The sequence below is a fragment of the Athene cunicularia genome, assembly GCF_003259725.1.
Source record: "Athene cunicularia isolate RWA chromosome 3 unlocalized genomic scaffold, athCun1 chr3_part1, whole genome shotgun sequence".
Classification (NCBI taxonomy): domain Eukaryota; kingdom Metazoa; phylum Chordata; class Aves; order Strigiformes; family Strigidae; genus Athene; species Athene cunicularia.
The window spans coordinates 16,806,841-16,829,599 of record NW_020799097.1 but is presented as its reverse complement, the minus strand read 5'-3'; the positions used below and the strand labels follow the sequence as shown (position 1 = coordinate 16,829,599).

Below are 22,759 nucleotides of genomic sequence, written 5' to 3'. Positions count from 1 at the left end.
AGTGCGCTTTCCCCCGTGTGTGTGTGTCTCCCTGCCTCCTGGCACGTGTGGGATTCAATCTCGGTTCCAGTCCCCGCACGTAGAAATTTAAACACCCTTCCCCCCTCGGGCATATGCTTTAGGGTCGCCTTCCCTCAGGAACCGCTTCTCCGGGGTCGTGGGGCGATGCCAGCCCTGCCCGGGGAGGCGAGAACACGCCGCCCCCGAAGCGGCGCCGGTTCAGCCTCCCCTTGGGGCGCGGGAGCCCGAGCTCCCTCTGGTTTGTCTCCTCTTGGACAGCCTGGGCTGCGGATACTTCGTGGGAGCGCTTTTGTCTCGCGAAGAGAGCCGTTTCGTTTGCTTTTTTTAAAGATACTCGAAACGAGCTGTTGAAGCTGATGGTAAGAGCCCTCCCTACCACGGAGGGTGGCCGCCAGCACTGGGGGGGAGAGAGAGAAACTCTTTTCCCTCCTGTTTGAAATCAGAGGGAAATCTGGGACAGGTCTGAACACAGTGAGAGCACATTCCACGTCCCAGTCGTATACGCACAATGAAATGAGAGAAGCGACGGTGTATCTTGATTCCTCTAGCAGCTTCTCTGAACTAACTTGTATGAGGGGGGGTGGGGGGAATCTTGCTTGTGATGCAGATTAATTTGCTCCATCTACCTGTTACATCAGTTCTTACAGTGTGTGTTTAGTTGATTTGTTTGGCAGTAAGCATATATTTTAAAAAGAGCCTCTTCAGCAAAATGAATGTCAGTAGTTGATGTCCCTTCTTACAAAAGAACTGCCACTAGCGATGGATTATTAACGTGTCTTAAGTGAACAAAACCCAGGTTAGGTGTTTAAACACCCTTTTCAAGATTTTCCTGTTTTGCCAGTTCCCAAAACCACTAAAGCAAGGAGTTGAATTCAAAATAATCTGCACAGAAGGAATTACTGTTTTGTTCCTGAGGTAATTTTCTTCCCTGCAAGCTTGCACTTAAATGCCTGGATTTAATTATACCTTATAAATCTGATAGTCTTAAAAATCAACAATTCTGTATCAAACTTATTCTTAAAGAACATAATAGTGAATCATTTGAGTTGTAAGGTAGAGCTGCTTAATAATGATTAACACAAAATCGAAGTTAGTGTAAGCGTTTGGTCGAAAGCAGTTTTGTTAGATTTAGAGATTTTTATTACAAGTCTCCCAAAAATTTGCCCTTATCTAAGCCTCAATTTCTAAAGCTGTGTGGTTGCAAAAATGTCACGTTATTTCTCAGAAAAAACATGCTAAAAAGTTTTTAGTTTTTCATTTTCTTGTCTGATGATACAAAATTTATATGATGGCATGAAATTTGTGACATATATATTAAGGTCTTTTAAAGATTCAACTCAGGAAGTTGCATCTTAAATATTTATATTTTTTTTTTACATTCAAAGAATGATATGCAGTAAAAATTGAATATGGTGGATTCCATATTTATCTGCTTAGCATTTTGGTTTGTGTCATATCTCTGATACACTGCTGATATTTGAAGAAGCTTAATCAGTGTGTTAAATCTTTGTATCTCTGCATATTTTGTATATTAGACACTGCTAGCTTAGGTACAAAAATTATCTTTTATCATAATGATGATAAAGAATGTGCCTAGTGTCTTACATATCTAATTAAAGTTTGCAAGGCAGGAGATGAGATTGCACTGGCTATAGTTGTTCTTAATAGTATTGATCTATTTTGCGCTTTTGGCAAAATATCAGCAGTTGCTGCCTGTTTTTGGTGCTGTCCTAAAGCATGTGTTGAAATGAATTTTTTCTTAGTGATTTATCAAGAGCCACAAACAAATTTTCATAGTTTCAAGCCTGTGAAATCTTTTTCCAGACTTAGACTTCTTTGGTTTGGAAATACTCAGTTCCTTCAGCATGACATGCCTGGTTTTTCAGGTTAAATGTGATCCTTTGATAAAAAGCTGTCTATAAATTGTGTAATAGGGAACTCAGTACTCAGCACCTTTTTTCTAAAAGGCTAGGCAAGAATTAGTTCATCAGTTTGTTATGAAGTAAGACAGTAAAAAATGCATGTAAAAATCTGCAGGTAGTACAAAGAACCTGGGCATTTCGAGTGTCACAAGTACTGTGAAGTATCAGTTTCCAGCGTGTGCTGCTTGGTTGCACTAGACAGTACAGTTCTGAAAACTAGGAAGCCTGGCTGTATATGGTTTAGGGAATGTGTTACTCAGAAGAGTTAATAGGTAAGTTGAAACCATGCTGAGTGCTTGCTGGCTTTGTGTATGCATTGATATTGTATAAACAAGTGACTGTAAGAGTATATTAACTGAAGACAGTTAAGTTTTCATTTTCCAGGATACTGTATGCATGTATTAAATCAATGAATTAACTGGTTAATACTGATACTTAGGATGTCTCTTAACTGCTTTTCCCAGCAAATCTGCTTCTGGAATGGAGTATAGAACTGCCTCCATGAAGCCAGCTTGAGTGTCCCAAGCTTTGTGCTGCTTGGAAGCAGAAGCAGAGGGGGAGGCAGTGCAAAAGCACAGGAGGTGGGGGCTAGTGTGACTTGTTAGCCTGAGCTCAGCTCTGTGCAAACACAGATACCTGTCCCCAGATCCCAAGGGGAAGTCTTTTGCAGTTATCATTAACACTGCTGGCTACCAGTTTTGTAATTCTCTTAGTTAATTAAGTAGGTATCTAACAGTGTCTTTGAAGTTTTGTTAATGAGGCCTTGCTTTCAGTGACGGAGTGGAAAAGGCTTGTTAAGTGAGGAAGTCAATAAGATGTTGGACAATTATAAGTGTATAATTTACAAATGTGTCCATGTGGGCAATGATACTGCCTTAAATCATTGTTTTCTGAACTTGGATTAACTGACCTCTGTCACTTGCAGAATATGATTGATTTTTAGTATCAGTTGAAAATACTTTGTTTTACTATTTTATGTGATTGTATGCACAAATTACAGACCCCGGATCATGGCCTTTGAGATCACCAGAAGTGCCTGCATTGCAGTTTGGGAACTGGTGCCTATTCAAACACTTGGAGAAAGAGAATCTGATCCTTTGCTCTCAGTACTGGAAAAGGGATTAGGAAAGGCATGCTCAGGGAACACAACATGATTTCAAAGGAAAAGGAATCATATCATTTCTGCTTTGTTCTGGGATTAGGACGTTGTTTAGCAAAATGTTGGGATTCTTTAGCTTCTGCTAAAACAAAATTATAAGTGAGCAGTGTATGTCACAGGCCCTTACAGGTTACTGTTTAATCTTTGCATGTATGATAGTGACTAAGATTAAACAAGTTTTAATTGATAGAGTGCAGAGTATGGTCACATGATTGGGGGAGGGGTTGCTTGAAATCAGTAATCTTGTCTGACAAATGCAGTCTTTTTAGCTGACTGTTTCTGTTAAAGATCCCAGGATCTAAAAATGTGTTGTGACCTTTCTTAAGCTATGAACACTTCAAAATCTGATTTTAGTACTGCTATTACTTAGAACGTGCACTTTTCTTTTATGTGATGTAAATTAAATAAAATACTCCCTAAACTGTAATGAGCCTGCAAAGTGGTCTTAATAGCTGTGATCATTAAAGATTTTTAGAAATTATTTTATAGAGTGATTTAATTAATAGAATCCAATTGTGTCACTTTTGTTGTGAAGCATGGATTAAGTTTTGCAATAAAGATTGGAACTGAAGCCCATAAAAATCCTACCTATTTATTTCTATTCTACCTGTTTATCATGATCCAGCACTTCTGGACCAAGAATGAATGGCAGGGGGCTGTTGTGCATGCTACTGTGGAAACAGAGTAGCAGACCGTTCATGTGCTGAAGACACTTAATCTAAATCAGGACTTGAGGTGCAAAGTTTACCCCACCTACTTAAAGTTCACTGCATGTACAGATTTCCCTATAAAGAGAGGAGAATGGAAACATTGAGAAGTTTAGCAGGTTACTGGAACACCCTCCCCAGCATAGTAGCACTTGCTACTGGGATGGATGTGTTGTAAGTAGAGAGGATGAATGTGTGGTGGAAAGATGTAGAACAAACAAAAGAAGCAGTATAGTTGTACCAAAGATGGTCTTAGTTCTCTGGATAGAAATAGATTTTAATTGTTTAGGGTTTGTTTAGACAGTTGTTTGTTTGTTACAGGAATTTCTGTAAAGTTTATTAAATTAATGTTAAAGCCATAACTTCTAATTTCAGGTCTCTCCTTGCTTTTGTTGTTTAAATCCTATACCATTATTATTGTACGTCAGTGATTCTGTTATTTTACAGTTTGAAAGACTGTTTTTTCGTTTTTAGTAATTTCCAGTCCTAGGAATGCAGCATGTAATTTCTCATTCCAGTATCAAATTCTTTCCTTCCTCGCTGTTACTTGTAACAGAAGTTTTTGTATTGGAAATAGTAACAACTTCCTGCCACCTAAGGTAATCCCCTAGTTTTCAGCTGGCTTGGAGAGGTGTAAGGGATTCATGCTTACTGAATTTCATTCCTTCTTGTACATTGAAATTCTGTAATTCTGTCTGTTCCATTTTGGTTCTGCAAAGCTAATGAAAACAAGAGGTAATAACAGCTTGATAGGGTGGGCAAATGTGACACTGGATACATGCATACATGTGTATGTTAAAATTTATACTTTCCTCATTATGCATTTCTTGTTAGGGCTTTAGGACTGGAGTCCTGTATTATTATACTACGTGACTGTGACTTGCTTTTGAAAGCTATGTGAAGAAGATATTTCCATATACTTTTGGAGTAGGAAATGTTACATATTCTAGTGCATTTTTTGAAATTTACTACTATTTGTGTATTTTGTTTTAATAAAATATATCTTTGCCCACTATAACACACTCTTTTGTAGAACGTATTTGTGCACTTTCCTTACCTCATTACTAAATACAATTCCATAAATATGTGTTGTTGGTTACAACTTTTTTTTTGTGCTCTGCTTCACTTCTGGAATTGTGATTCTCTGTCATCAGCATCCAAAGAGGTTTCTGGCAAAGACATTATGACACAAATGGCATGATGATTTCAAAGGGAGTGTGGGAATTTTTTTCATTGAGGGGAATATAGAGAATGGAAGTTGTAGGATTTCAACTGAAGCTTTGTGCATATTTTTAAATACAGAGTTTAAACCTTAAGTCTTTAAAGTACAGGCAATGTGCAGTCAGTTAAAACAGTTGCAAGACATATAAATAGATTGTTCTGTACCTTACCTTGGTGCATCCAGTGATGCATATGCTTCCTGTTACCAAATGTCCCCACTCCCTATAGGAGGATCACTGGAAAGTATGTACACTTTGAAGTATTTTACTAACTGTGACTTTTGTCTTTTGGTTTTTCCTTAGTGTTACTGCATTTCTCAGAACCATCTTATCTAGGTTTAGTGTACTTCATGCTGATGCTGAAAGAGAGTAGATGTGGAAAGTGGCTAATTCTGCTTAGGGTTAACCCACCTTTGCCGCTTCTTCTCATCTTCATGTTGTTCTGTGTGCACCATAATATACAGCAATGCTTGGTAAAGATGAGGCCTTTGTTCTGAAAGGCATTGCACAGTCACAGATCAAAAGCCTAATCCCTGCTCCAAAGCGCTTACAGTCCACATGTCAAGTGAACATGACTTATGAATACAGGTGGAAGAATCCAAGAAAACTTTGTGCACCTGACTAGTGTACTGTGTTTGTAGCTGAGCCACAGTGAAATGTTTAATTCGTATGCATTAGAGTAGTGGTTCTTAAATATTTTACTTCAACTCTTAAATATTTTATTTTTTTATAATTTACATCTTCCATATGTTTGTGTGTGTGTGTGTATATATATATATATATGTATTACATACAACCATTCCCTGTCTAAACTCCTGTACCCCAGTTTCTCAACCTCACTCCTAACAGTCCACACAATCTGTCTGCCCCATTTCCCCAGAGACAAGCAACCTTTGCACCTGAAGCTCCAGAAAAGTTGGGCCTAGCCTTATTTACATTAGCTCTTCTTTCTATTGTGTTGGGTATCAAGATTCTATATACTTTCTTGATGTTGACAATCTCCTTATCTCTCTTAATTTCTTGGAGCTCCTTTGCTACAGTGGTTATCGTGCTTTGCTGTACCCCATGGAGGTCCCTAGCCTTACCCTCGCCGCAGCAGCCTTGGCCCAGCCCTGTCCATGGTACTAAAGCCATGGCTGGGGCTCAAGGGGGTTTCATGCTAAACTGGGGTGTCTCTCACAGATGGGCTAGTGGCAAGAGTCTTCACTTGCCCTCAGTCCTCACTAGCTCTAAATAAGTGTTATATTCTTCATGAAGCTGCTAGAGAGGAAAGAAGAGATGTTCTCTGGGTGAAATCTTTCTGTGGCTTCTCCAGCTGTGGGGATATCTTCCATCCTTGCTCCCCTTTCCTGTTCTATGTATAGTGATCTGTATAGCTCAGAAGAGTTTGTGGTGTATAAGTTTAAGTGTGTATTTACACTTAAACCTAAGTGTAAATATAAAGGAGTGATTAAAAAAAACCTGAAATGGGTGTTTGTGACTGGAGTTAGTCTGATCAGAGGGAGAGAAGTCTATGAGTGAACAGGAGATGATTGGTGTTGCCTACTGATAAGTATTAAAATCAGAGACCACTGTCTTACATTTGTTGCCAAGGATAGTGCTGTTACAAGTGTGGAGGGGTATTCATTGCATAGAAGATGAACTGAAAGGTTTAGTATCATGAGTGGATGTGTCTGAGGAAGGCTGTATTTGTCAGAGCTAGAATGCTGAAATAATCCAAATTATGAGATCATGGATAAAAGCCTTAGTATGAAGTGAAAGACTGTATTTTAGAGATACTATGCAGAAGGGATCTACATGGTTGATGGTAGACAGGTTTCAGTTTAAGAGAATTTGTTAGTTACAGTCTGGTAAAGCAGGCTGTCTGCTAACACTGCAAACATGGAGGAAGAGTGCAAGAGTAATAAATAAGAGCTGTATTTCAGCCACATTATAGTCAGGCATCTGTGACAACAAGCCAAGATGCTGACTTTTCACAGAAGGAAACAGCTAGAAGCAGGAGAAGCTTATGTGAGAATTTCTTATTTAAAGTCAAGAATTAAATGGATGTTGTGGATGAGACTGGAAATAAGTGAAGAGTTTGTTGAATGGTTGGGGCTCAGTTCATTGTGTACTAGAAGCAAAACAAAGCAATTAACAGAAAAAGAAGGCAAAACAAGCAAAAAAGTTATATTTAGAGAAAAAGTCATTAAACTGAGGGCTGGTAAGGTAGCAAAACTGAAGAGTTGAAAGCATGAAGAATGTCCATGACGAAATGGTCATGTGTCCCCAAGAATGGGGGAAATGATGGGAAAAGCTGCAGACTTGAAACACCCCAAGAAGTGTCACAAATGAGCAGAGCTTGTCAGAAATGGAAAGGAAAAGCAAGATGGTCAGAGGAAAGTTTTGCATTAAAGAGTATATGTAAAGGTAAAAAATTTGCAGAAGTCAAGTTTCTTTAGGAATGACAGCAAGCAATAAAGAAAGCAAAACCACTTTTTAAGCACATAGAGTTGTGAGGAGAAAAAGAAAGGATAATGCACAGTTCAAATGTAATAATATTAGAGATAAAGTAGGTATTGCCAAACCTAAATGAGTGCTCTGCTAGAGTTTTTGAGCTCAGAGTGTGGGAGAAGGTAGAATGGGTAGCAGAAATATAGATGCATGCAAGCAAAGCAATAGACAACTGCGAGCTTTAAAGCACTCGGTTTGTTGGGGCTGGTTGACTTATTTCCCAGGATTCAGAAAGAACTAGGATGGTAATTAACAAATATTCTTAAATCTCCTGAAGACTAGGATAATCTCTGATTTAAGCACAAAGTGTTAAAAAAGCAAGGATGGAGAGAAGTATTTACAGCTAGTAAAAATGAGTGCAATGGATGCAGAAATGCAGCCCATGACTGTTAAACTGAGGAGAGATGTTCTTACTCAAAGACTGCAAGAATCCCTGGATGAGTGGCAGGCTAGCAAAGCAGCCAGTTTCCCCTTCCTGCTTCCAGAAGAGCTTCAAAAGATACTGTAAACAAGTATTCACTGCAGCTGCCACTGCTATGCAAGAAGACAGTGCTTTCACATTTGCTTTAATTTTTTAAGTTGTAGCATAGTCAGATGTGCAAGAACTTCACATCAGGAGAAATTGTGTGGCTCCTTGTTTACTGTTGCAATTTCTGCTGGCAATTTGTTATGGAAAAATAGCGTTAGTGAGAATCATACCTGTAAAGCTGTAGAGGGTGATCACACCCAGGTTTCATGTAAAGTTAAAATCTCTGCTTTGCTCCATTTGCTGAGACAGATTTATATTTTTTCCTTAAGCCCAGCTGGAAAATGTAGATCAAGTTATGGGACAAGCAGAAGTTTGGTGTTTGTAACTATTGACTTTATTGCAAACTAATGATAGGATTGTTTCTCTTTTTTCCCTAGCCTTTTCCCCACACAGTCTCATGTTTGTTAGCACCAAGCTCAAGCTCTTCTATATGCAAAATGCTTACTATATGTAGTCACTCTCAGTGGGGTAGAGGAAAAAGCTTGAAGAGTTTTGATATTAGATATGAGATTTCATTTATTTAAATGACCACTAGATGCTTTCATTTGGACTAAATCGAGACTTCTTTCACATGGTTTACATCAATTCAGGGTTTAAATGGAAGAGTTAATTTGGTTAGGAACCAACAAAAAATAGAAACACAAGAAAAACTGAGACACAAAGTAATAGCTGAAATGTCTAAAAGGTGATATGAGGATCAGTCAAAAGTGAAAAGCAAGGAAATGGCAGCTGAATTAAAGGCAACTAGGAGTTGAGAGCGCCATCCAGAGGCAGTACTGTGATGGCATATGAGGGGCAGAGGGTCAGGAACTGGCACATAGGCAGAAGCATTAAGGACAGGATACGAAAATCCATCAAAAGTTTAAGGAAGTTCAGAGAAATCAGGATTGACAGGAACTGCAAAGGAAGGGGTAGTGCGGCAGTGTTTATGCAGGATGTAGGATGAAAACACCAGGCAGAGAATGGGAGGGAGGGCTTATGTGAAAAGGATTGGTATAGTAAAGAGGCAGGCAGGGATATAGGGGAGGGATAGTGATGGAGGGAAGTGGATAATGGAGATACTATAGCTACATCCTACTCTATAGTTTAGGAGAGTGGGAGAAGAGTTCTGAATGTTATATATCCAGAAAATGGGACATTGTACTAAGTATTATGCAGACTTTGTTAGTTGTATATATTTCAATTTTATTTGGAAAGATAAAGTAATTTGCCTTATGGGGGAGAATTTATTGATGGAGGAACTGAGATACAACACTGTAACTGAATAGACTTCTTATAAGCAATTCTGCTTTGCAGGATATATTCTTGGATAGTGTGATTCAGTACTTCTCAACTGAGTAGTAGGCTTTGTTTTCAAGTGAGTAGGTGTTGGACAGAATTTGAAAAATTTGCTTCTTTGTGTATGTGAACTCTGTTTCACAAAGTATTTACTATAGAAGTGGCATACTGTGCAGTAAAGAGTATTTCTTTGAAGTACATTCTTTAAGAGGTGGCTATAAAAGTTGACATGAAAGTATAAATTCTAGCATCTGACTTGTTAAACCAGGAAGAAATAGAGAATTGGGAGGGAAAACTGAAACTCTGCTCCTCATTGTCTTGGAGCAGTATGGTGTACAGAACCATCTGCTGTTTGTGGACCCCTCGGCTATCTCTGATTAAAGATCAGATTATCAATGTAGTTCTAGTCTGAAATCTATAATTCTGTCTAGGCATTATGCTAAGTATGTGTGTAGATACATCAAAACAGCTGAAGTGATTAGAGCTGAACTAATTACTTTTACATTCCTGAAAGCTTTGTTCTACATTTAGAAGGCATATAGGAAAGGGGAAAAAAAATAGTGAAGTGAGGTAAACATTCATAATGGATTATTTTCTCTTGTTTTATGGTTTCTCTTCTTTGTTAGTGAAAGATATCTTTCGTAGGATATGTAATTTCAAAGAAACTTAGATTGTATTCTAGGGAATTCAACTTAGAAACAAATGCATTTACTAATCATGTTAAGCCCCTTCAATCAAACAGGATTACTGTTTGGCTATAGCAGTAAGAGTGGAAATTTCCTTAGCACATGGAAACACAGAGCCCCATCTCTGTTGTCACATGCAAAACACACAGTATAGAGTCTTGCAAAGCACATGGTTTTAATCATTTGTTTGTTTTCCAGAACTGTAGGTGTATGTTACACAACAGCAGAAAAAATACCAGCAGAGTCCTCCTACACTTTGAGCTCCATGTAGATTAGGTGCTAGTTTGCACTGAAGAGAGTATCATTGAAGAAGCAACGAAGTAGTAAATCTTTTGTAATCTGTTTTTTGTTTGTTTTCATTCATTCTTTTGCTTAGTTCATTCTCTTCAGTTGCTTAACTGCTCTGGTTGTGGATGACAAGCTTTTCATGTAAGTGTTTTCAGTCAATGATAGGGATGGAGTGGTGGTGTTTGCCAGTGCCTTCCCTGTCCCCCAAGCCTTATGGATGTGGTGATGGTGCAAGGACACATGATGCTTAGTTACAATAGATTCAGGTGTTTGTCTCCTCAGTTGATTCATTAGCTGTTTCTTATCTCTTTTAAGAACCCAAGAAAAGTGCTGATGGGTCTGGATCTGCTTTTCTGTTCTAAATGTCTTCAATTTTAAGTGCAGAAGTTGTTCAGTGCTTTGTTTTAGGTAGCAGCTGTGTATGAATTTACCTTCCTAATGCTCTGTGATATAAGGAATTACTGTTTGCTCCATTTTATAGATATCTTCTATGTACATGAACTCCCTAATTATTTTGGCAAAGGTCACCCTGGAGTGAAAGCTTTTATTTTTACATCAGATATGATCTAAAGGGGTGTTTATATCTACTGTTTGGTACACTAATACTTGTGATTTAAAATTCACTTCTAGGAAGGTGTTCTTAGTGACAGGAGTGCCCAAACTGTTAATTTTAGTTATACTTAAAGCTGTTGAAATTCCAGCAGAATTTAAGAACATTGTTTTCAAGACTGTAATACGTCTTGAGATTTCTCTAGTTGGACACCTAAAGTGAATGACAATATATGACAACTTGGATGCATTCTTTCACTTAAAAACAAATTCCCAAATATAAATTCATAGAATACTATGTTTATGCATTTATACAAGATGAACTCAAGCTCTTTATCGATAGCTACAGCATGACAAAGCATCAACAAAATGAAACCAGTGCAATTTCTTTTTTCCATTTAACTAAAAGAGGAAGAGACTGATGTTATCAAATGTTTGATTGCCCTAAGTTGGCTAATCATATTTGCATTAGCTGCTGTTAATTATGCTATCATGCAGTTACTTTTTAATGGTGAAAAAAACTATTAATACTGAGAGACCATGCAGAGGTTTTCAAAGGTGGTATAGTGAATTATAGAGAGGTTGGAGTGAAAATCACAGGCTGAAGCTACTGAGAACACAAATAATATTACAGTGTTTCAAGAGAAAATGAGTTTTATCATTTGACACTGGACTTTCATGTGAGAACTGGCAAATGAAACTGAAAGGTTAACTATACAAAATGTATTAAATTGTTAAAGGAAACAACTCTCCACTGAAGAAAACTAAGCTGTAGTAATATGCTACCAGTATTACAGGTAGATGCCTTTCATAAATTACTACCCTGGTAATAGAGAGGTAATGTCTGATTTTTAAGCTTTACCTGTGCTTATCCTAATTTTGACAGTTGGTTCAGTGTTTCCCTGGGAATACTTGGTACATTTGAGGTGATTTGTCTTTGTGTCTTCTGGAGTCCCCTCTAGTTACCTGCCATTCTTTGTTGTGGGAGTGTGGTGTCCTAAAAGTTACAGGTGTGTCATGAACTGCATAAAATTTGTGTGCCTTTTATTCCCTTTCAGAATGGCCACCTCATACATGTCTGCCGAAGATGTTCATAATACAGATTTTTAAATTTATTTGTGTTAAAAAGTTCTTGGGAGCCTGTTAAGACTGAGGTTTGATTGTGCTACATTGCTGTAGAGTCTTTTCTTGCTTAATTTCAGGTGCCTATCATTACTGAATAAGTAAAGAATATTAAAAAAAAAGAAGTCAAAGGAGTGCTGGATCGGGAGGGTCATGGCATCCACTTGATCTGTGCACACACCACAAAGGTTTTCATATGTAGGGTGGAGTAAATGTATCATATCTAGGGAAAACTTACTATTTAGTTCTTCATAATTTCATAGAGATTGCAACTGGGATGTCTGCCTGGTTCAAGTAGAGGGTTTGAAGACTAATTAGACTACTGATATGGGAACTTTTGAGTATCTGGAAAGCATTTCATTTGTTGATTACTCCCATAAATAACTAAAAATTCTCTATTCCAAAAGCTTGTCTTGTGCAGAATAAAAAGGCATTATGTTCTGCAAAGATTAATTCTTGTTGGCTCTGATGGTATATAAAAGGATTTAATATTAGGGAAAAAAGTACTGAATTGAGAAATCTGCAAAAGGAAAATCCCATCAGCCCAGCTCATCGTAAATATTGTTGAATGATACAGGATGAGGATCAGCTTCTTCCAACAGCTGTCTCCAAACCATGAAGGGCTTTGATGAATGCTGACAGCAGACAGAAATGCAAAAACATCCTAGAGAAAAGTCTCTTGCAAGGCTGAGGACCGGAGAATTTTGACACTGGTGAAGGGACAGCAAAGTTTACTTGGCTGTTTGAGATAGTTATCATTGGAACTTTATCTTCTTATATATATATTACTTTGCTTTACATAATGATATATCATAGGATGTTGAAGCACGTAATACTAAATAAATGGTTATGGATATCAGGATCTGGCTAGTGCAATTGAAAAATTAAAGAACAATTAAATAATAAATAAGGGAGTTTTATTTACATGTTTAAAATTGAGCCACTATAAAGAGTAAGTGCATCAAGTGTGTTTCACTGCTTATGAAATCTATATTTAAAGTCCAGTTATGTTGACTTTGAAAGCAGATAGCTGCAATGTTGGTGAAATTATGAAAGAAGAAGGAAAATACATTTCTCAGTATAAAAGTTGGTTAATGCAGGAGGTGGATGTGTTCTGGAGAATATTTGGCATAAGTGGCCTCCAGTCTTTTGTCTTAGGCAAGAGGTTTTATTATACAAAAATACCTGGTGTCTGCCCCCTGCTTAAGTATCTGTTGCATTTCCAACTTTGTGCAGCAAGGGAAGCATGTGGACATTGAATGATTAATACACAGCTACAGCACCTTTTTTGCTCAACATGCAGCAGTTTCATGTAGTGACTTGTATTAATGATGTAACAGTTTGTCAGCTCAGAACCTCTGATTTGGGATTTCTCTTTGCTGATAGAGGTGGTTTGTTAGAGAATTCTGATTTTTAGTCATCGCTTTGTTTTAATAAAAGCTGAAGTCAGCATGCTGGTGTGGTTTTTGTGTACAACATACAGCAGTTTCAAATTTTCCCATCTTTTACCTTTGCAACAGACTTACATTTTCCTTACAAATATTAATTTCCAAGGCAGCGGTATTACCTCTTTCCAACAGGCACAGCTTTAGCTGTATGCACAATAGTTTAGAGCTGAAATGTTTACTACATTTTTCTGCCAGATAGACCAGTGCTTGTTCAAACAGATTGATTTGGCATTGGGCCCACAAGAACCACAAACCCAGATACTGGAGAAATAATGCTTTTGTGCAAAGCAACTTTGCAGAAACAATTCTGCCATAAACCCCATCCTTTTTATTGCATGTCTGTCTCTGTACCTTAACAGTCTCTTAAGTAGACTGGGCTTACCCCTAAGAGCTTATTTATACAAATTAACTGCCATAGCTACTGTAGGGTATAATGTTCTGGAACATTTTTTCACATGCACACTCCAAATAAAGTAATTATTCAAAAGGAAAGTTTTAAAAATTACTTTTCTTCTAGGATACGTTCAGAGGCTAGAATGCCTTGCCCCAGACTATGCCTGTGAGGTTTTTTTCCATCCTTTGTATCAGTCCCTCCCTGAATGTGCCAGGTGATCAGTGGAAAGAAACTGGAGAGGATTTAGGTAAGAAACTAATACACGGAGGGAGGAAATGAAATAACAATAGGAGAGTGGAAGGAAGATTTTGGAGGGGGATAACATAATTTAGGAAGTTTTTTACCACCCTCTAACATAAAAATGGATTGAGGCTAGCTGTGTAAACAGATCCTTTCAAATAGATAAATAACAAACTGAGATAGAATGTCCATGGATATCTCTGATCTTTTGAGTCAGAGAGGATTAATTACAGCAAGTATCAGATTGCCTGTAAAGATACACCAGAAAGGCCAAACAATTGTGCTTTCTGGGTAGGAGTATTCAAAATTTGCTATTGTTACTTTTTAACCAAGACCAGTCTGGTAAGGCACAAGAGCTGATTCTTGCATTGGTGTCTCTACAGTAATTATTTGATCACTTCTCTTTTCCCTACTGACCAAGTTTCTTCCTGTGTCCTTTTGTTTTGGGGAAGGATGTTCCTATTTGTGTTCAGCATCTGTAGCAGCCTCTGGCATTATTAATTACTCTGAAATACTGGGATGGGTGAAGTACAGAAGGATTTATGGCTACTGAGTAGCCTGATATTTTAGTGCAAGTTGCTAAAATTTAGAGTGAGATTAGATTTTGTTTTAAACATATAATGATTAAGATGATTGTTTATATTAGATCTAAGTTCAGTATGTTAATGTTTTATTTGTATCTTTGTCAGTTAGATGTGCAGTATGGGGAAGAACACATAGGTTCCTGTCTCCAGGATTATTTTTCAAATGACTTGAGGATTTCTTTCCCAAAATTTGCTTACTGGTTTAGCAATACTTCCAAGCATTTTTGTTGTTGTTCTAATGGACTCTTCTGTCTTTCTGTCTTTCTGTCTTTCTGTCTTTCTGTCTTTCTGTCTTTCTGTCTTTCTGTCTTTCTGTCTTTCTGTCTTTCTGTCTGTCTGTCTGTCTGTCTGTCTGTCTGTCTGTCTTTCTTTCGATTACCTTAAGACTTCACAAATTCACATCCAGTTCTGTGAATACTTTCAGAAAAAAAACCCCATCCAGATAACCAAAAATGTGAAATAGTTAATTTTAGCCTTTCTAAAATGAAGCTGCAGTGGGTAAGAAGAAAGGAATGTATTAGAGACTTTCGCTGTTTTAAATAAAAAACAGAGCAAAGATGATGGCTGCCTCCTTCCCCTTCCTCCCTCACTACTTCTCACAGTAGGCTGTCATGCAGTCATGAAGGCACAATGAGCTGCGAAAAGTCAAGTTTAGTTTTTTTTCTTTCCCTTGTCTAGAGTTAGAAATCTTAGGTTTCTTATTTCTCTTGAGAATAGCCTGTTGGGCTCTGTAGGGTTTCTGGTTGAGAGTGTCTCAGTCTTTTCTTTTTAAAGTGATTGCTGAAAACTGGGAGATTATCCTGGGGAAGGATGTGTATGTGCTTTACATACTGCCCTAAACATCTGCTGTTGGCCACTACCAGTGGAGGATATTGGGTTAAGTGGAGCGTTGATCTGACCCAGTGGGGCTGTTTTTCTGTTCTTCTACAGATAAATAATTATTTCCTGGGCCACAAAGAAATAAGACACTGGTGTAAGGACACTTGCACCATTGATAAAGACCCAGACTTCTGCTGTAAACTTGATACAAAAGATGTTTAATGAACATCTAACTGCTAGAGCCTGGGGACTCTCCATTTATGCTGCTACTGTCCTGTTTTTTCCCCCTACCCTTTGGTTCTGTAAAAGGTGCCAAAATCATATTTGGGACATTCAATTCAGTGTTTCTGCCTTCCTGCTTTTTTTCCTCCCCCAGTTAAATATGATAAAAATAGAACAGTTTGTTTACCCTCACTTCACTGAAAAGAGCTAATAATACATTACATTTTTCTTCTTGAAATACATTAAAATATATTTATTAAAATATATTTGTTAATTTGAATGAATAGATCTTTCAGAAGAAAGAAGCCTGTATATTGCACAGATATGATTAGACAATAAAAGTTTTTGGACTGATACCATTTTTGATGTTCTTTTAGTTCGGGGAAGCAGTGATGAAATGTTTGAACATTGTATTTCCCAGTGGGCTTAAATCTTTCTAGGCAATGTGAAATGGACCCGAACATCTTTTTTTCTTTTTTTTTTTTTTTTTTTTTTTTCAGGAAGTAAAATACATTTCAGGATGTAAAATAACATTTTGGTATTCTCAGACTGATTTCTTCCTGGTAAGATGAGTTTGGTTCTAATTACTTGGCACATTTTATTGTTCGGAGTAGAAAGCTTTGAAGCAGTTAAAATGGAAATTGGCCTTTGGCAAGTGAAACTGGACCTTGTTCCTACATGAGGAAAAAAGCTTTGTTACTGATCACTGGTTGTTGAGTCCTCTCTCTAGTGCTCATTTTAAAAGCTGTGTTTTCTTCTGTTTATTTGGTATGCTTTCCCCCTCCCTAGTATACTTATTACAGATGTTTTTGTTGCTATATTCTCATCAGGCATATAGAATTTAAAAATAGTTTGGGTAATGATTTGAATTGCTGCTTCTACACTCTATATGGGCTGCAAAATGCATTTTCTTCATTATTGTAATTTTGACGTTTTCAGCCTGTGGCACCCCAATTACCTAATGCTTCTGTTACTGAATACCATTTGCAGTGTGTCCAGAGGGTAAAATGTGATGGGGGTAAAATGTTAGCCTTAACTTGGTAGGAAAAAAACAACATGACACTACAGTTTTTTAAAAAACTCAGATATTGCAGGTAACTTTAGGGTTAGGGTTTTTGTGCTGTATATGATCATGTGTGATAACTGCACAAAGAGATAAACTAGTTGAAGATACAGCAAGAAAAATGAAAAATTACAGATTTTTCAAATGTAGCAAATAGACACCTTTTGTAATAATTTTCACTGTGAATCCTTAGGTTGTAAGGTGAAACAGTTTTCAAACTAAATCATGTTTCTAGGCCATTTTAAGTGAGGTTAGCTATGCATCTTGAAGAATACTGATATGAGCACCAGGTTTGATAATAAACTTCCTAACATTCATGTATTTTAATCCAATATTGCCATTTATTTAGAAGCCTTGAAATTCATGTCAGGAGAACAAGATCAATACCAGGCTGATCATAGCATATTTGTTTTAGACTTGTGAAACAAGTGATCTCTATGATTTCTAGATGTGCTCTATCAACACTGCGTAGATACTGATGTACAAAGTAATTTACCTTAAAAATGGTTTCACAAGATGAACACTGGAATTTCCATAAAAGCAAATGAACAGAAGACATAAATAATGTTCGGAAAAATATTGCACTGACAAAGGCATGCTCAAGAAGGTCACTTTTGAGTTTATGTTTCAGTTCACGCTGCATAGCACTGCTTCTACAATAATGTAGCTTCTTTTCTGGTGTACTATATAGAATTAGTTTTTTGGTTTTTTTTTTTTTTTTTGCTAAGGCAAGGCTATATTTACAGTTTTTAACAAGAGGGAAGTCTTGAGCACTCATCAGTAGAAAGTGGGACTATGAAAATTGTTTATATGGCTTCTTTGGCTACTTTGTGCTGAAATAAACAGATGCCAAAATAAACAGTCTTGCTGTAGAGTATTTTGAGTTAAAAGTAGAAGAATTACATGAGAGGACAAAATGATCCCACCATATGAATTACACGGTCACTTCTGGAACAGAAGTTTACTGGGCATTTTAAGTGGGTAAAAAGAAATGTTAGAATATGCAACATCAGCCATTTTAAGTTTTGCTGCTGCTGACATGGTACTGATAATGCACAAAGCAGTTGAATTAGGGGAGGTGAGCATTTTGGAATGTGTGTGTGCATTGGTGTAGCGTGTGTATATTTATGAAACAAATACAGTGTTAGAAATTCAAAGTATTATAAAGCTATAGCTTTATTTAAACTGATTTCTAAGTGCTAAGATTTGGACAAAGGATGAGAAAATATGAAGAACAATAGTAAAGAGCTGACATTTTCAAGTTTTATGCTGAAATGACTCCTTTGAAACACTAGATATGAATAAGCACTGATGTCTTTCAATTAAACAAAGGCAAAGTCCCCCTCTCCATCTTTTGGTCTATAAGCAAAATACAGTATTAAAGATACAGAGTTTTTCAGTATTTTGTCCATTCCTCTGTAGGCATACGTAGCCACTCTTAAATGCAGCATTATCAAAAGCTTTCACAAAGGAATGGAAGACTAGAAGAAACCTCCTATAGGAGCAAGTCTAGTTTCTTACCACAACACAATCTTTCATAAATTTATTCAGGTCTTTCCTAAAATGGCTAGATACCTATTACCCTTTATCTCCTGTTTGGAAAGCTTTCCAGAATTGGTTTTGTTTTTCCCAATTCCTAGTTGAAGTTTGTTCAGGTACAGCTTTTACTCAGTCGTTCTTGTGCTAGCATTATTTTGTAGCTTAGGCTTTATCCCTATCTATCTATCTATCTATCTATCCCTGTAGTTTATCCCTTTTTCCTCTTTGTTACCACGACTAAGGAATTTAGATTGCACCCTTTCCACAGGAGGGAGAAGGCTACAGCCTGTCTGTCAGGGTAACTGAACAAGCACAAGGTATAGGCAACAAGTGCTGTATTATTCAAACCAAATCATATTGCTTATTAGTTGCCTAGATAATAGCCCAAACACCCTTGGGTGATGGGGTCATTTCAAGAAGACAGCCTGTTCTTCCTACATTTTGTGATTTTTAATTTTAAGAAATTATTTGTTTAAGTGGTTTGTGCTTTTTATTTATTTATATGTATGTAATGGGCACATTCCAATTCCCTCTAGCTATCTGTTTGAGCTAGCTGATTTTAAGTTTGCTACAGTTTATTCGCAGTAATCTAATTACAAAAGCAGTGCAGTTCAAGAAAGACTTTATTCCGTTCCATGCTTCACATACTGGTGGATGAAAGCAACACCTACATTGCCTTGCATTCTGTGCACGTAATTTTTCCGTAAGTGTTTATCAGTCAAAAATTCAGTGGTTCAGAGAGACATATAAACTGTCAAGATCAACATTTTGGACCTATACTTTTTTTTTTTTTTTTTTTTTTTTTTTTTTTTTTCCTCATTTCAAAGAGTATGTAGTATTCAGTGACTTTTGTTTGTTTCCTTGTCTTTGGTGGAAGGAGATCTGTATCGTCACATTTTTGTTTTTCATGGCTATATCACTTTGGCACCCTGTGATGATTTCTGCAATCATCTGGTAAAAAACAGATTTACTCCCCTTTTCTTACAAACCACTTTACTCTCCTTAGTTTTTTCTGACTGATCTCCCAGTTCATATATGTATTTTTCCCTTGGATACACAGCTTTGCAGACTTCACTGTTGAATTTCCTCCCATTCTCATTAATCACATTAATGAATTGAATCAACAATAAAACACGTATTTAAAGAATGGGACATAGTTTATTTTTGTGACAGCTTGTTAATTTTGCTAATTACAATATTCTTTTCAGTTTTATATGCAAATACAGTTGCATGGAGTAGCAACTGCCACAAATTACTTTGATTCTCGACTTTTTTGTTTTTTCTTTTTTACTGGGAAAGGGAAGAAATATCAAGTTGAGTCCATGTTGCCTTGATACAAAGGGAGGATACTTTGCTACTGGGATAATTTTCTCTGATTTTCATGGTTTTGGAGTGGGTTATCTACCCGAACAGAAGCTGAGCCAAGTCCTCAACTAGCAAAATCAGTGTTAGTTAAGGCAGTATTTAGCCTGCATCAGTCATATGGGTTCCTTGGATGTTTCAGCATTGTTCTACACTATCACCATAAAAATGTGGTGGCAGTTTCCAGACAACCTGAAGTTACAAAGCCTGTTCTGTTGTGGTGAATAAATATGTGAAGAAATGTTGAGACTAATGTAATGCTAAAGATTTAAAAATAAATGTAGGTGGTAGAGATAATAGCATTAGTAAAATCAGACACCGCACTCACACAGCTACTGGATTCTTGTTCAGAAATGTCCCTGGAGGATTCTTCAGCAAGAGCACCTGCATATGTTGGTCGTCCTACTCATTCCTGTTTTTCCCATTGTCTTTTCCGTTGGGTTGTGTTGTATCAAAGGGCTGCCAGATAAACAGACTTGGAAAGTTGACCCAACTGAAAAATAACTGTTTTATTTCCCTTGCATCATTTGAAACACTGATCGCTTGTCTCCTGTGGTTTATGACACACCCACAAGCACTTGTAGTGCCACAGCTGAAGAGGCAGGCAGGAGAAGGGATGACCCAAGGAAGCCTGACCTGGCAGTCTTGTACATTTTCACCACATAAGGGCTTTAGGTTTTGCTTGTTCTGGTGACCTCAGTACTGTCTGTGGGGCTTTTTTATTCCTGTCATCCTTGTTTGGAATTTTTATGTGGGCTGGCTGGCTGAGATAACTAGATGGTTGAATTGTCGTCACTGGTGTGTTAGGGGCATTAGTTGTCATTTCTGTTGGACCCTGGCTATGCTGTGCCTTATAGGATTGCTTTTCTACTGCCTAATCCGGGTGAAAGTGGGAGTTGGTTGAGAGAAGTTGCAAACCAAAATGATGATTTTGGTTGACAAAGAGGACTTGGAAGTTTTTTCCCTCACTGAAAGTCTGTGCTTTCTGACTGAGGCAGTCACAGACCAGAAGATTTTATGAGTCCACAGGTCAGTCTGGATCTCTGACCACAGTAGTGTAGGTGGTCCATAATTCATGCAATGCGTTTATTTTTCCAACACTTCTTTTTTTTTTTTTTAAGAAATATTGTGTTCTTTCTTTTCTTCTCCCCCTCCCCCAAATTAAGGTGCAGAAATTAAATAATTTATCAACTGCACACACAAATCTGAGATTTAGCTGGGAACTGAACCTATAACTTTTTGGTCTCTGGCTGTCAGCCTTCCCTTTGGACTGTTATTTGTAATGCCTGTACTTGGAGACATTCTTTCACTTTGTCTCCAGGAGGGTAATTGCCCTTTGATGCAGTCATCAATGAAATTATCATTCCTCTGTAGTCAGCTGATCAGACAGTGCTTTTCTGACGTTATTTTTAGAAATCACCGAATACACAATAAAGGAGTGTACTTCGTGTACTCCCATCCAGACAGGTGAGATCACACTGACCTTTGAGATCACACTGTGTACAGGTTTGTTATAGTGGATGCAATTCAAATTGCTGAAGAGGGTGAATAGAGCTGTGTGTGACTTTTGTGGGCTTTCTTAGGCTCTTTTTTCACTTCCTCTGTACTTCAGAATTCCAGGTGAAAAGGCCTCAGCACTTCTGCTAATATGTTTCAGATGTGAACTATAAAGATGCTAGTGGTAAAACTTTCAAAGGTTGTAGCAGTACCATGACACTACAATGTTAACATTAAGGCAACATCTAAATCTGTTGGTTTTCATGGAATGCTGCAAAGATTTTGCCCAGCTATTTGTGGTCTGAATGGATTAATTTAAGAATGCTCCCATAAATATGTAGGGTAATACTTCTTTTTGCGAGTATGCTAAAATAATTGGATAGAGGGTCCTAGGGACTGACTTTTCTGCATCATTTACTCTTACACAAATTATTAACAATAAAACAATGGTAGGTCAGATGTGTAGCTGCTGCAATTCACTGAAATCTTTTGAATGAAAACTGGGATGGATTTGGTGCCTTTTGTTTGTTTTCTTTTAGCATGTATCATGCTAAACAACTCTTGGTGTAATATTATTTGTAGTGTTCAGTATTGTTCATCAGTGGGGTCTAAAGACATTACCATCTCTGGAACTCAGATTTTCTTGCAGTTTCACAAAGGTTTTTTCTTTTGTATAACCATGATTCTGCTTCTCCATTTGGGAACAATTGTACCTTTTTGGGTCTGCCCATATTTCACTTCAGTAAGCAAAATGGTTGCCTGCTTCTACTTCTTTCTTTGAAACAAATGGGTTATAAGTGCTTGAGTATTCTGGACAGGATTTAAACTTGAATTTTATGTTGTGTTGTTGAAAGTTTTGCCTAGTGATAAAATGTGTGAAAGATGTTTGAGAGATATGCAATTTATTTTGCTCAGCATATCGTCGAGAAAGTTCCTGTGGTTAGGAGTGCAATTGATTAAATTATCTGGGAAATCTGAAATTAAATTCCATTTTTAGTATTCTGCCTGGGGAAGTGATATTGCTTTTTTCTTCAGCAGTGTCAGAACATACAATAGGCTGAAACTGTTTTAATCTTCTTTAATAATTTAACATAGGAAGAAGGTACTGTGTAAATAGTTTCATTTTAGATGGTGCTGGTTATACGTGGTGATGGTCACCAGCAAAAGAGGGAAGATGTATTTTGTGGACAAGGGGACAGAATACGTTGTATTAATGGGGTTGTGAGCAACTGACAAGTAATTTATTAATTACAGAAATAAAGTTAACTAACATAGTAGTGTTATAATTACAGAAAGTTTCCAGGGCACAAGTTTACCAGAGAACAATCCAGTATTTCACATTTAATTTTTCTCTTTTATTTTAGGCTCTGGATGTTGACCGCACTGTTCTCTATAAAATGAAGAAATCTGTCAAAGCCATAAACATATCTGGTCTGGGTAAGTACATAATAATTCCTGGTAGTTTATACTGGTGAAACTGCAGGATTTAAACAGTCTATTTTACTTAATAAAAAGAGTTATATGGGTAACTCTGAGCAGAGGAAAATGTACATTTTAAAGAGCAGTCTTGAACTAGGCGCTTAATTATCAGCTCAGTAAGGATGAAATTTTGTGAGG

General features: G+C 37.2%; 1 protein-coding gene across 7 annotated transcripts in view; it reads left to right on the top strand.

The window, feature by feature from the left end:
• Positions 1 to 356: 356 nt before the first annotated feature.
• Positions 357 to 22,759, top strand: part of ASAP2 (ArfGAP with SH3 domain, ankyrin repeat and PH domain 2) — a 91,536-nt gene continuing 69,133 nt past the window's right edge. For 6 of the 7 annotated variants that reach the window (XM_026846458.1, XM_026846454.1, XM_026846459.1 and 3 more), the window contains exons 1-2: positions 357 to 380; positions 22,507 to 22,579. In XM_026846458.1, the coding sequence (XP_026702259.1) occupies positions 378 to 380; positions 22,507 to 22,579 (76 nt within the window). In that variant the 5' untranslated portion in view covers positions 357 to 377. Of the gene's footprint in view, positions 381 to 10,220; positions 10,445 to 22,506; positions 22,580 to 22,759 lie in introns of those variants that run through there. The other variant, XM_026846456.1, reaches the window with a different exon arrangement.